This window comes from Macrotis lagotis, chromosome 4 (assembly GCF_037893015.1).
Source record: "Macrotis lagotis isolate mMagLag1 chromosome 4, bilby.v1.9.chrom.fasta, whole genome shotgun sequence".
Classification (NCBI taxonomy): domain Eukaryota; kingdom Metazoa; phylum Chordata; class Mammalia; order Peramelemorphia; family Peramelidae; genus Macrotis; species Macrotis lagotis.
Window position 1 is genome coordinate 37021207 of NC_133661.1, and position 13931 is coordinate 37035137.

The 13931-nt window shown below is 34.5% G+C and overlaps 1 protein-coding gene across 3 annotated transcripts in view; it reads left to right on the forward strand.

Annotated features, from left to right (window-relative positions):
• The window catches only part of WAPL (WAPL cohesin release factor), an 80996-nt gene that overhangs the window by 42517 nt on the left and 24548 nt on the right, over nucleotides 1–13931 (forward strand). For 2 of the 3 annotated variants that reach the window (XM_074232558.1, XM_074232559.1), the window contains exons 5-8: nucleotides 4634–4729; nucleotides 5879–6031; nucleotides 6477–6613; nucleotides 9869–9980. In XM_074232558.1, coding sequence (XP_074088659.1) covers nucleotides 4634–4729; nucleotides 5879–6031; nucleotides 6477–6613; nucleotides 9869–9980 — 498 coding nt within the window. The remainder of the gene's footprint in view (nucleotides 1–4633; nucleotides 4730–5878; nucleotides 6032–6476; nucleotides 6614–9868; nucleotides 9981–13931) is intronic. The other variant, XM_074232560.1, reaches the window with a different exon arrangement.

Genomic DNA, 13931 nt, shown 5'->3' on the forward strand with positions numbered 1-13931 from the left:
AGAGAGATTTCATGTTGAATTTCTTCATCAAATTACTTTGAGGAGGTTTCTAATTATGAAGGTAATAAAGATTTTGTGCTTCTCTATAAAGCGTCAAAATTAGAAGACTTAAGTGCATATTAATGTAACTACATATAGTCATTGATGATTGCATATTCTTAGTATTTTGCATATATATGTATGTATATTCATATAAAGGAGATAAGTATGCAACTTTGAAAGTCACACTGAAATAACAACCTATTAAGGTTGATTGTAGTTTGTGGCCTCCCATTAAATATGGCTATTCATTCAGGGATTTGCATCCTATCTGAATAGAGCTATAAATTTTGCTAGATTCATTGTTTTGTCACCTTTTTGGTTTAGAAAAAATTGAAGAATTTCAATAGAAACAGTCTAGATTCCTCCAAGGATATAATATGCAAATGTGTCAAACAAAATATATCTGTTGGGTCCTTTAGAATAGTGTGGAATATAGAGAATAATAAGAAAGCTTGGAGAGCTTCTTAAATTTTGAAGTATTGTTTTCTTAAGTCAGATGTTAATTATACTAAACTTTAAAAATCCACAGTAATATAGTATAAAAAATAAACAAAATCAGCAAAACTTATGATAATAACTCTGAGGACATTTTCACTAAGTTCTTGATTTTTTTTATGGTTTTTCTATTGATGTTGTCACACAGTGAAGGAGCCCAGTTCAATTCAGCAATAAGCTATAGTGACCAGTTTCCTTTTTTTCTTGGCAAAATCAATCTGCTCATTTTTCATAAATAATCATGCATTATTACATAGTCTCCCATCTTCTTTTTACTTTTCATTGGGCTCTTCCATAAGATAATCTTCTAAATTATTGAAAGAAATACTATATTTTTTGTCCTAATATTCTTAAGTTGCTCTTTATAATGCTTAAAGAAGCAGTGATTTTATTAGTTGGGATTCTTCCTTTACCGATGCATTGTGACAGTTGCAGTACATCTTAGTAAATGTTTTCTTGAATTGCTGTTAAAAAAGTGAATTGACTAACTGTGAACCTCCCTGCTTTTGAGGTATTCTTTGGAGAATCTGTGTCATTAAACACATGAATATGGCTTTCCAGTGGAGAAAATGCTGTTGCAACATTTGTCTTAGCTGCTGTAAAGAGCCTAACAAACCTTAAAAGAGTTTTATAAATGATAGCTATGATTATTAACTTAACCTCATTTTAACCTCAAAACATAACACAATTCTGAATTAGATTTTGTTTTGTCTCTTAACAAATAACTCCATGCCTATCCCACTGTGTCCTATTCTTCTGTCTCTTTTCTAGGCATGAAGGGAATGTCTCCTTTCTCAGTTTTAGTCTTTTGCCTGAACTCTGCCATACTAATAAATATTGGGACAATTCAGAAAAGACAAAAACAAAGACTTAAAAAAAAATCAGTCCTCCCTTGCAGCCTGGAAGAAGAGCTGCCAGAATCTTAATGTCCCCAAACTACTATTATTGCATGCCCACTACCCAGTCATCTGCCCACAAATATGAAACATGATACAGTGAAGATCTCTAGAATGTGCAACCATGAAGCTAATAAAATAAGTTGATGGTGGAAATTGTGTGGATGAATTAATTACCACTGTTCAGTTTAGATTCTCTTTGCATCTAGTCTACCAAGAAGTGAGTGGAAGAGAGATGTGGTATTGCCAACAAGAGACTGAGGGTTGTGGCCAAATTTGGTTTTCTCTGTTTTTCTTTCAAAATCATGAGTAAAAATACCTGTTTCCAATTTTGGTATTTCTGAAAGAATCATGAAATTGGAGGTTAAAAAACTAAGGGTGATGATTTCACTTCTGCAGAATTCCTTTATAATACAGGCCAATCTAGGCGCTGGGGGCTAAAATGTTAAACGTTAACTGGAGGGAGATTGTCAGTAGGAGTGACAAAATATTCTTTCTCTCTTTTGCTTCCCATCCCCAACCCCAATAGGACTACCAATTACTTTATATCTCCTTGTATTTATCTCAGTTTGACAGTTTAGTTATATGCCATTTCCTACCTCATACTAAAATTCCTTAGAAGTCAGGGATGGCCTTGCACTGTGTCTCCAGCATGTGGTATAGGAAGCACTTAATGTTTATGTTGGATTTTTGCTAGAAGATGAGAAACCCTTCATCTGAACTTAGAAAATTGAATAGGTTTTAAACAGGAAGAAATGTTAACTAAGACTAGTAAGTGCAAATTATAAAAAGATATTGCTCAGTAGAATTTCTTCATATCTAAAAATTAGTTAGAAAATAAAATGTTTCAGGATGTAATGAGGTTCCAGTTAGGCTGCTTTTAAGCAGAGAGTGGATTATTGTTAATATGTCAAATGAAGCATTTCCTAAAAACAGTGGAATATAATGGAACCAATCTTACTATGAAATACCCTGTTCAGACAATAGATTATTATATGCCATTCCAAACTTCAGGTTTCAGGGAAGACTGAGGAGTTGTTAAAAGCCTTAGGAGTGAAATTCTGTAGATTCAGAGAACACTGATGAGGAAAAGTATTTGTCTAAAGAGATCAGAAGCTAATATTAATATAGCCAACAGTGAGAATAGTACCTAAAATGCCCAAATTTAGACTGTACTGAGGGAGGAAGTTTTTGCTTATATTGAGAGGAAAAGGATATGGGGATCATAGTGGTATGAGATAGGTCTCTTGAGGTGAGTAGGATGTGATAACAGCCATGTAGCAGGCAGAGCTGAACTCTTAATTTATTTTCTCTGCCAAGGAGAATGATTTTTGAACTTTATGTTAAGGTAGCCCTTCATAATTTTAGACCCTTTAAAAATAGGGCAGGTTGCCTTGGGAAGTTTTCCCTTGACTGAGGGTCCTTGGGATGAATGAAAACTAGGGCATGAAATAGAAAGGAAATTCAAATGGATTGAACTACATGACCTTTGAAGCTCTGTCTCAGACAATTAATTATTTTCTGAGAGCAGCAAGGTGTAATGAAAAAAAGCATTTGAATGGGAGAAAGCTGGTAGCTTGGACCATATAATTTGCATCAATCCCCAGACTCTAATTTTAATAAAGGCTCTGGATCTTGGTTGTCTCTTCTGAAGAAGGACTGACTGACTGACCTCTAAAGTCCTTTTAAGTCTAAAATAAGAAAGTAATAATTTTACATTATCATATGTCTAGATATATTATAACTTATTTGCATGACATAATTTAATCAAAGCAGTATCAAAGTCCTTTTAAACAGAGACGAAGAGTTCAGAATACTCTTAATTTTCTGGGAAGAAATGTTAATTATTATATCAACTGATCGAGTTATAAGCAGTTAGTAAACTTTGCCATAATTCTGGCAGTTGATCATTTGTGTGCCATTGTCTTAAGAGTGTCTAACTTGAAATACCTATGGAGCATGTTTCTGGTTATCCAGAATCGAAACATTTAGGTAATAAAAATTAACATATTTTCCCCTCCACCATATTTAGTTTAAAATTAAGTGTATGACTGGATCAAAGGGTATGTGCATTTTTGTTGCCCTTTGGGCATAATTCTAAACTGTTCTCCAGAAAGGTTGGATCAGTTCACAGCTCCACCAACAATGCATTTGTTTCCCAGATTTCCCACATCCCTTCCAGTACTGATCATCCTTTGTAGTTATATCTGTGTCCTTAAGGAGTCATGATGTAGAATAATGAGGTTAATTCTAGTTAAATTTTTTTCTCTACTTAACATAGTTTAATGTAGTTATTTTTTTGTAAAAAGTTTATGCCCTGTTTAATAATTCAATTTAATCATTGTATTTTTTCTTCAATTCATTTCTGCCGCATTAACTTTCTTCCATTGACCTTTGGGTGGTATGACTTTCAATCTTATCATTCTTTTTCTTTTCCAAATATGGGATCATAGGATTTAGTGTTAGATGAGGAGAGAGGGAGCCCTAGAAATAAAATAGTTCATTCCTCTCATTTTTTAGGTAAGCGAACACCCACCAAACTGGTTTGTCTACCCTCTAGTCTCTCCTCTAAATCCAGTCTGTTCTATATAATTCTGATCCTGTCATTTTCCTTATACAACATCTACTGTTCAGCCTTCTCACACTTCCTTTTTAAAATATTGTCCTTTAATCCAAACTAACATTTAACTGTTTAACAAACATGTCTTATTTTCTAATCTCATAGAGGGCAAGGGCAATTTTTTTTACTGACCTTTGTAGTTCCCTTAGCAACCCAGCAAGGGCAGCTGGATGGTGCAGTGGATAGAGCACTGGCCTTGGAGTCAGGAGGATGGGAGTTCAAATCCAACCTCAGACACTTGCTCATTTACTAGCTGTGTGACCTTGAGCAAGTCATTTAACCCTGATTGCCCCACATCCATGACTGTCTCCAGTTGTCCTGATTTATATCTGACCACTGGACTAAGATGGCTCTGGAGGAGAAAGTGAGATTGGTGACTTAGCCCGGTACCTCCTGATACTCACCCCGGTACTCAAATCTACTTCATGGGCTAATCATGGCATCACCTCCCTGATGTTGTGGTCTTCTTTGAAAAAAGAAAGACAAAAAACATTAGCAGCCCAGTAAATTATTAGTGAATCATGAAAAATCAATTTAAAAAATAACACGAAAATGTGAATTTTCCTTGCTTCATTTTTAGTCACCTACAAAAGCTGTGTATAATGCTAGACATTGGAACCATCCAGAATCAGAGGAACTCCCAGCTCCACCAGTATTGAAAACTCAAAGTGTCGCAGTAAGTAGTCTGTATTTCATCTTAACATATATGTGCTTGTCGTATGAAACAGCATGGTTGCCTCAAATTATATCAGTATCATATAAAAAAAGAAGTCAAATTTTAAATGAAATTTAGAAAGCTATAGTATAATTCATTGAAGTCTGGAAAAAATGTAGATTAATTAAAAGTAGTTTTTATCTTGACTTAGTACCATCTTAAATGATGTTTATAATCTGAAGTTTCTAATGAATTAACCATTCATTTGAATTTATGTGTTTACATTTAACTCCCCACTATCAATTGATTCCATGTCCTTGGACATTGTAGGAATATTGGATTGGGGTATTATGGAAAAACTCTGGAGATGCTAAATGCCTCTCCAGATTGAACAGCTTTTATTTGTAATAACATGAGTAAATATTGAAGACAACCTTTCAGATATGAAATATTATTCTATCTCAGCATCAAGAATTAAATTATTTAAATTTTGAGGCATTTTTCCCAACTTAATGAAATTTTTTATTAATTTTTTGGTAATGGCTGTTTTCCACCTGGTAAATTGGTTCCTGCATTTCTGTAATAGTGATTGAATTCCTTTTTTTTTTTTTTTTAAAGCTGAAACCTTCTGTTTGCAAAGGACCATGTTAATGGAAATAAGTCATGTGTTACCTATCTACAAATTAATATTTCTACATTTGTAGCAAAATTCCAGCTATTCAGAACTGTTGAAATATGCATTATTTTTCATAGTTGCCATTTCTGAGTTTTTAAAAAGAGGTTTTATCTTTTCCCCTTCCTTTCAGCTTTCACTTCTTGATACAATTGATATGTCTTTCTGTAGCAACTCCTTTTTATCCCTTCTAATTTGCTACTTCTATTCTGTTAATGGGCTTGAAAACCAAATAACCAAAATCATTAAAATTCTGTATAAGACTAAATAGGTTCTGAGTTTAAGGGCCGTTCATTAGTGAAGTGCATGAGCTTTACGTAGTGCATGGACTTTATAACATCTGTTTTAGCTGCTCAGAGGCCTTTTTTGCTTCCTGTTTCTCTGCTGTGTTCCAGATGGGTGAGATGGCCGGATAACTAAGTTCCGGATAAGTGTGGTGTTACTCTATATGTATGTACATGCTTAGAACAGCTAATTTAATACCTTTTTATTAATAGGTGAGGCTTTCTTCAAAGGAGGCAATTCAGAGAGATGATGGAGTTTTTAAGGCTCCTGCACCACCACCCAAAGTAATAAAAACTGTGACGATACCTACTCAACCCTATCAAGAAATAGTAACTGCATTGAAATGTAGGAAAGAAGACAAAGAAGTAAGCAGATGTGTATAATTTTATTTTAGATGAGGGATTTTTGGATATAGATATACATTGGCCTTATTTTTATCACAAATACTATTTGGTACCCTGAATAGAAGCAATCATGAAACATGTAAAGAAAATTCTTATCTTTCATCCTTTGGTATTTTATAAAAAATATTTATTTTCTGCTTTTGGAGTATATTATAAACTATTTTATAAAGAATTCCCAACATTCATTTTTTGTAAGATTTTGAGTTCCACATTTTTTACCTCCCTCCCATCCCTCCCCCTCCCCATGACAGCGAGTAATCTGATATAGGTTGTGTACATGTACATTCATGAAGAATTCTCAAAGCAATATATTAAGCAAAAACATTTTAAATCCAGTGTTTGTGTTATAAAAGTGCTAATTTATGGTTGCAAAAGAGACCAATACCACTGAATTATTTTCTTCCAGTTATACACTGTTGTTCAGCATGTGAAGCACTTCAACGATGTAGTGGAATTTGGTGAAAATCAGGAGTTTACTGATGATATTGAGTATTTGTTAAGTGGCTTAAAGAGCACACAGCCTCTAAACACACGTTGCCTTAGGTAAGGCTGTTTTTTTAAATTTTCATATTACTAGCTGTTTTTTTAAATTTTCATATTACTAGTTTATGTATCACATTATATATATATTTAAGGTGGTAAGTATTCTAAGAAAAAGTCTTTATTTTTTCTCAAAGTACTTTAGAAGAAATAATTAATGGATAATTTTTAGTTTTTGACGAATTAGTTTATAACGGTACAGTAAGATGAAAATATAATGATTATAATTTGTCTCTACAACAAATAAATGTGAGAGCAGAGCAAAGGATTCTGAATTTTCTCTAAAATTCTTGAGTTTCAGCACTGGAATAACTAACAGTTGGTCATCTGGATTTTTGTTTACAAAGTGTGCTATGATGATAGAAAAGTGGCCTATTAATATTAAGTTAAATTGATGGGTCATGAGGTAGTTCTTCAAATCTTGTCTCTAACACTAATTAGATATAGGACTGTGAGATAATAATTTAACCTGAGCCTCAATTTCTCCATCTGTAAATAGGAATGATGCCTATGTTAACTGCCATCAGTGTCTTGAGGAAGATGAAATGATGAATAGAAAATACTCTATAAGCATGAAAGTGTTGCATAAATGTCTGTTATAATCCAATATAATTTGTCAAAGCAGAACTAATCAGTTTGCTTTGGTGAAGCTTAAAAGTAAAATGGATCAACTGATATTGGACTAAATTAAGTCCTGTCAGACTTGGTATATTCTTCACTGGTGGTAAAACGTATGGCATATGTAATCTGTGTCAGAACATTGCCCAAAAAACATAATGATCCACCCATTAATTTAAAACAATCCCATTAATCCAACATATTGTGGGGAGAGATGCAATGAGATAGCAGAACTTTTTCAGTATTGAATTAAATTAAATATGCTAAATATGCAAAACCCAATTTAGACCAGTAACTCCCAAATTTCTAGTGATTAGAACTGTCTCAAAGTGACATAGTACTATCCCTTGGAGATCAGGAGTTACCTCTTACATGAGTATTGAAGCAGAGAATGAACAGCTGCTGCAGGCAACATGAAGGAAATAGGTGGGTGGCTTCCACTGGTTTCAGACTGGCTAGATCTGGAGATTCTCAGGCATGATGTTCTCCAGCCTGGGCATTTGATTTACCAGTGCCCATTGAATCTGGGGTCCAACTGGAAACATGCATAGAATTCCCCATTATGTTAGGTCCTGGAATTATTGAAGAAAGGAAACAAGCTTTATTTAAGAGCTTCCTTTGACTTTTAAGCAAAGTCAGGGATATTGTCGCTGGAGAAACTTGGGCATGATAGATAGAAGACCAGGATTGGATTGTGGAAAAGCTATACCTAGTACTAGAATTAAATCCACTAGGGTTAGCCTTATCCCATTATGCAAATCAGTGGAATCTGGCATGGAAGAGCTAAAGCAAATTGTAATCATCTTGTCTCTTCAGACATTTTATTATGTTTTTCTTTCCCTGGAAGCAAGTATATTTTTTAACTTAATATAGCATTGTAAATTAGGAATAATGTAATGTGCACATTATATTAAACAGTGCTTAATAAATGAATTATCTAATGTGAAGAGGCCATGTTACCTCTTATTATCGCCATACTCTCCGCCTCTCTCCTTAGTAAAAAATGGAACTTCTTGATGTGCGTTTTGGATGGGAATAAGAAAATTATAAAAGGAGGGAGATGATAGTCATGGATCACACCCTAGCCCATTCTTCATAAGGCTTTCCTGCCTACAGGTCAAATATAAGATCTTAGATGCCACCATTCTTTGATTGACTTTTTACCCCCTATGCAGAAACAAAAAATCTTTGTTGAGAAATAGAGCTTAAAAAGAAATTATACTCCCCAAAAGAAAATTATTCTAACTAATTACAAGTGATGTTAGTATCTATGTAGGACAGTGTGTTGGATTTATAATTGGGAAGACCTAGGTGAATTATTTAAAATTAGAAGTTAGAATTATAAGTCCTTCAGCTGGTTTAATCATAAGGAGAGGTAGCATATGGATATCAAGATACAAAAGACTTGGGGTGGCTAGGTGGTGCATTGGATAGAGCACCAGCCCTGGAGTCAAGAGTACTTGAGTTCAAATGTGGCCTAAGACAATAATTACCTAGCTGTGTGGCCTTGGGAAAGCCACTAACCCCATTGCCTTGCAAAAACCTTAAAAAAGAGATACAAAAGACTAGACAGTCAGCTTTGCATGAGCATAATGTTATTCTTTAATTTGGCATTGTTACTGTTTCACTAAATTTGCTTATAATTCGTAAAGCCATTGCTTAGATTTAGTGACTTTTACTACCCCCGTAGTAACAATTACAAATTAATTGACTGGGAGAATGTATTGCTATTGGACCATGGGATAGTAGAATTCAGGTGAGGTAACCCTTCATTTTGTATTTAAGAGAATTCAGTTAACAGTCAGTTAACAGTAATGATAAAGAGCTTCTATGTTAAAACACCAATTCTTCCCATAAGTAAATTCTGATCTAATGAGTGTAGAGAGGGAAAGGAGAAGAGGGGGGCACAGCCTGGATTGAGCAATACAAGAGAAGGACAATGGACAGGAGCAAGATCAATTTTATTGTTGTTAAGTGGGGTATTTTTTTTTTAAAGCTAGAATAATGAGACATGAAATCAGATAATAGTATTAGGTTTAGAAAGGGACTGCTTGAGAGTGGATGGGAGGATCTGAAATTTATTCATTCACATAGAAGAAATGTTGTAAGGATTTGAAATGAGGGGCCCTGGTCCCTACTTGGCCAATTATTTATTATCTTTGTGACTTTGTGACTTTTGACAAGCCACTTAAGGTCCCCTACCTCAGCAAAATGAGGGTAGTGGACTAGATAACTTCTGGGGTGCCTTTCTGCTCTAAATTCATACAATTAAGGGAAATATTTTAAGGGGTGTGTGTACATATGTATACATATGTTCAGAAATTGCTAATAGGATGAGTGCAAGAGAGGCATATGTCAGGGAAATTTGAAGTGGAGTGTCATGAAAACTAAGGAAATTGTGGGACTGGATTATATTTATACCTTACTAATCCATCATTATGTGTATTTATAAACTGAATCTTAGCCTCTGTGTGTGTGTGTGTGTGTGTGTGTGTGTGTAGTTCAGTGCAGCAATTTACACTTAAAATTCACCCAGTAAATTTGTAAAGACTTAAATTTTGTGCATTGAAGATATTTTTTCTCTTATTTTTAATTTTTACAAAGTCAATAATTTGCTAACCATGACTTATTTTCTTACAGTGTTATTAGCTTGGCCACTAAATGCGCCATGCCTGGTTTCCGAATGCACCTGAGAGCACATGGGATGGTAGCCATGGTTTTTAAAACACTGGATGATTCACAACACCACCAGGTATTTTAATTTGCTTGAATCTGTCTTCTTTAGAGTTGTTAGTTTGTTTTTAACAAATAATGTTTTAAAAAAAATTCTTTGAATAGTGAAAATGATTTCTGACTATAGTATATTAGAGAGATTAGTTTCTTTCATGTGTTCTCATATACCTTTTTGTGTCTGACTATGGAGAAAAGAAAACTTCTTAAAGCAAATAGATGGGGTGCATTGATCAGACTTAGATAAAGGTGTGCCTCTAAGCAATAATGGAATTCTCTTGCCTACTTTTCCATATAGTATGTTATATATGAAACCTAGTGTTCTGGTGATGCAGAATTGACAACATGGGTAGGGTTAGAGACTTCCATTTTGTTGCCATATTGTCAAAATAGCTAATTAAATCTATCCCTGACTTGGAATCTTTCAAATGCTTCACAGGTACTATTCTAAAGTTTTTACTATATGGTACTTAAGGTGAAAAAAAAACCTATATACTAGAACATAATTTAGAAGTTTGTTTTTGTAATAAGCCCTTATTTTTCAGCTTGGTTATGGACTCCTGGCCTAAAACTGTAATAAAGGTTTTTTAAAGGGGGAGGGGATTCAGTTTCAGTTAAATTGAGTTGTACTGTACTGTCTTCAGGTCCAGTCTGAAATGGTTTCAATGTTCAAGAAGCTAAACTAAATACTTTGGAAAATTTGATTAAAAACCAAAACAATTCAGATGAGATCAAGAGATAATGAAATATATATAAATAGACTGCTATATTCATAAAACAGAATTAGTGAGAAGGGGGATGTATGTGATTATGTTCAAGTCACATAACCTCATTTGTAAAAGGAGATGAGTATAGTATTTCACAAACTTTAAAACGATACATAATTTTTTAGAAGTTTATTTATGAATGTTTTAGAAGATGATGTAGTACAGAGATGTAAAACTCAAAACTATATATTATTTATCTTTTATTGTATTTTTAATTACTTCATTAAATATTCCGTAGTCACATTTTAATCTGACTGGAGTATACTCTGGAACTGCACTGAACTTCCTGTGTATTGGAGAGAATGCTAGATAGTTTTTCACCAGTTATCTGAAAAATCTCAGAAAAGCAAACCATTTCCCTTCTAGTTATTTTTTCCTGCAAAATAGGAGTGCCAATAATTGGAACTACCTTCTAAAAAGCATATTAATTATGTGAGCCATTATTGTTTTGTCCTAACTAATTTGTAGAAAAATCAAGAGGGGAAAAGTAAAGTTGTTAACTTTGTTGTAAGATAGATGGTATATTTTATAGGCTAAGATTTGAATAAGTGGCATGAAATATGAAAAGAATTCTGGATTTGGCATCAGAGTTCCTATGTTCATATCCCAAATTTTCCATCAACTCAATCTGTGACCTCTTGGGCGGCCTCAGTTTTCTTAGTTATGAAGAATGCCAGCTCTGAATTCTATGACCTAGGTAGCCTATAAGGAAATCACATCAGCTAGGAGAAAAATAACTTTTTAAGAGCCCAGGGGAGGGGCGGCTAGGTGGCACAGTGAATAGAGTGAACAGAGCACCAGCCTTGGAGTCAGGAGTACCTGGGTTCAAATCAAGAGCCCAGGGGAAGGGGAAGACATTGGCCAGAAGTGGGTCATTGTTCCACATGAGTAATTTCAGGGCACAAAAAACTGTATTATAAAAGTCGATTGTTGTGATCAATTGATAAATTTCAATTGAGTAACAAGTTTTTATAATTTATGGGCCAGTAGTTTTAATAATACATTTACTATTTATGTTTAAACTAAGAAGTTTTAAGATTTGGAGAGAAAGATTGCTATATTTATTGCTTTCACTTCTAGCCGTGATTTTCTCAGAATTATATCAAATTATTAAAGCATCGAGGCTCTTAAGCAAGATGCAGATGTTTTTAGACTAATAGGCCAACAAGAGTGCGTGTCTGATAACCTTAGAGAGGTTCAACCTCAGGAGGTTGGCCATTCAATGATGAATTCTTTTGATTTTGGCAACTTAGTAAGTCTCCTAATGTCACAGAGGAGCTTACTTAAGTACACAGACCATACATCACATGTATTTCCCATTGTATCCTTCCCAGAAAACTATCCCTTGCAACAAAGAAGGGCCGAAAATTGCTCAGTAAAACCAACAAGTTAAAAGAGGTGTATTTCATGTTCCACACTCATAGACCCCTTTCCCCATTCAAAGAAATTGTCAGTGTGCTTGCTTTTTCTTCTTGAAATCCAAGCTTGGTCATTAACCTTTTTTAGCCTTCAGGATTGTTTTGGTGATCATGGTGGTTCCTTGTTCATTTACAGTATTGATGTGTTTACTGTTTTCTGCTTCTGTTTACTTCACTTTAAATCAATTTCTCTCTGGTTATTTTTTATAGACAGTTGTTAAGTATCATTGTTTTTACAGAATACTTTGATTAGACTTTCCCTAATTGATGAAAGTATTTTATTTCTGTTCTTTGTTATTTCAAAAAGTGTAAGTTATCTGTACCTCAAAAATGTCATGTAAAAATAATCAGTATGCACATTAATTCATACATACATGTTTGTGCTTTGTCTCAGCTAAATTATAAGATTATTAAGAACAGAGCCTGGCTTCTGTGCCCCAAATCCCCTGAAACAGAGCCATGTACACAATCCAAGGCATGTGTGGAATATTTGGAATGTGAAAATTCTGGGCAGGTTGAAAACAAGAAGTGATTTAAAAATTTGCAAAGCCTAATCCATTTTCTCATATGACACATCATTTCAAAACTCCTTTAACTGATACAGGACTCTTCACTTTTTTGCCTCCTCCCTGCAAACAACAAAAAAAGTTAATACTAAGCTAGTTAAATCCTCCAAAGTTAATTGCTTTGAAGTGAATTCATTGGACAGATTGAATTTAAGAACTTGAAAGGTTTCAAGACCAGTTAAGACTGAAAATGATCAAAAATGCTTGCACTAGATAGCTTTAACTCTAACCAGTTTCTATTTTTCATAATAAATATTGTATTTGGTTGAGTTTGGGTGTTTGTGTGTGTGTGTGTGTGTGTGTGTGTGTCTAACTATCCAACTCTCATCGATAATTTCACATCCTAGTCAATATATCAACACTTGAGATTAAGGAATAGGAGGGCGGTTAGGTGGCACAGTGGATAAAGCACCAGCCCTGGAGTCAGGAGGACCTGGGTCCAAATCTGGTCTCAGACACTTAATAATTACCTAGATGTGTGGCCTTGGGCAAGCCACTTAACCCCATTTGCCTTGCACACCCCCCCCCCAAAAAAAAAGAAAATGTAGTTTTAGGGTGATGATGAAGATTAAATGACTACCAACCCCTCAAGGGTAAGTTTGAGATCATAAATGATAACGGGTTGAGAAGGAAAATTAAGCAAAATTAAGTCAGAAGTTATGTGAATATAGAAGACAGGTAAGGATAAGAGAAAGTGGAGGTGAAACCATAAGGTTTGACAATCAGTTGGATCTAAGATGAGGTTAGTAAGGCCAAGATTGTGGACCTAGGACACTGGAAGAATGGTGGTGCTTCTGACAGAAATATGGAGGGAGGTGCAGGTTTGGGGGACATGTAAAGAAATATTTCAAAGGTAGAATCATCTTGATGGCAGTTTGGTTATAAAGGAAGGAGATAGTAAAGAGTTAGGTTGTACTTATAGGTCTTGAACATGGGTGATTTGGAGGGTTGTGGTGCTGTGGAAGAGGGGAGGAACAATAATGAATTTTGTTTGGGACATGCTGAATTTAATATGTCTGCTGGATACCTATTTTTAGATATTCTTAGAGTTCAATAGAGAGATTAGGGCTGGATAAATAGATCTTAGAATTATCTGGATAAAGGTGATAGCTAAATTCATGGGTATTGGTGCCACTACTAACAGATAGTGTATAGAGAGAAGATTTAATCAAGTGATCAAGTGTTGGACTGCAGGGAAATCACAAAGAATGAAGATTGAAAA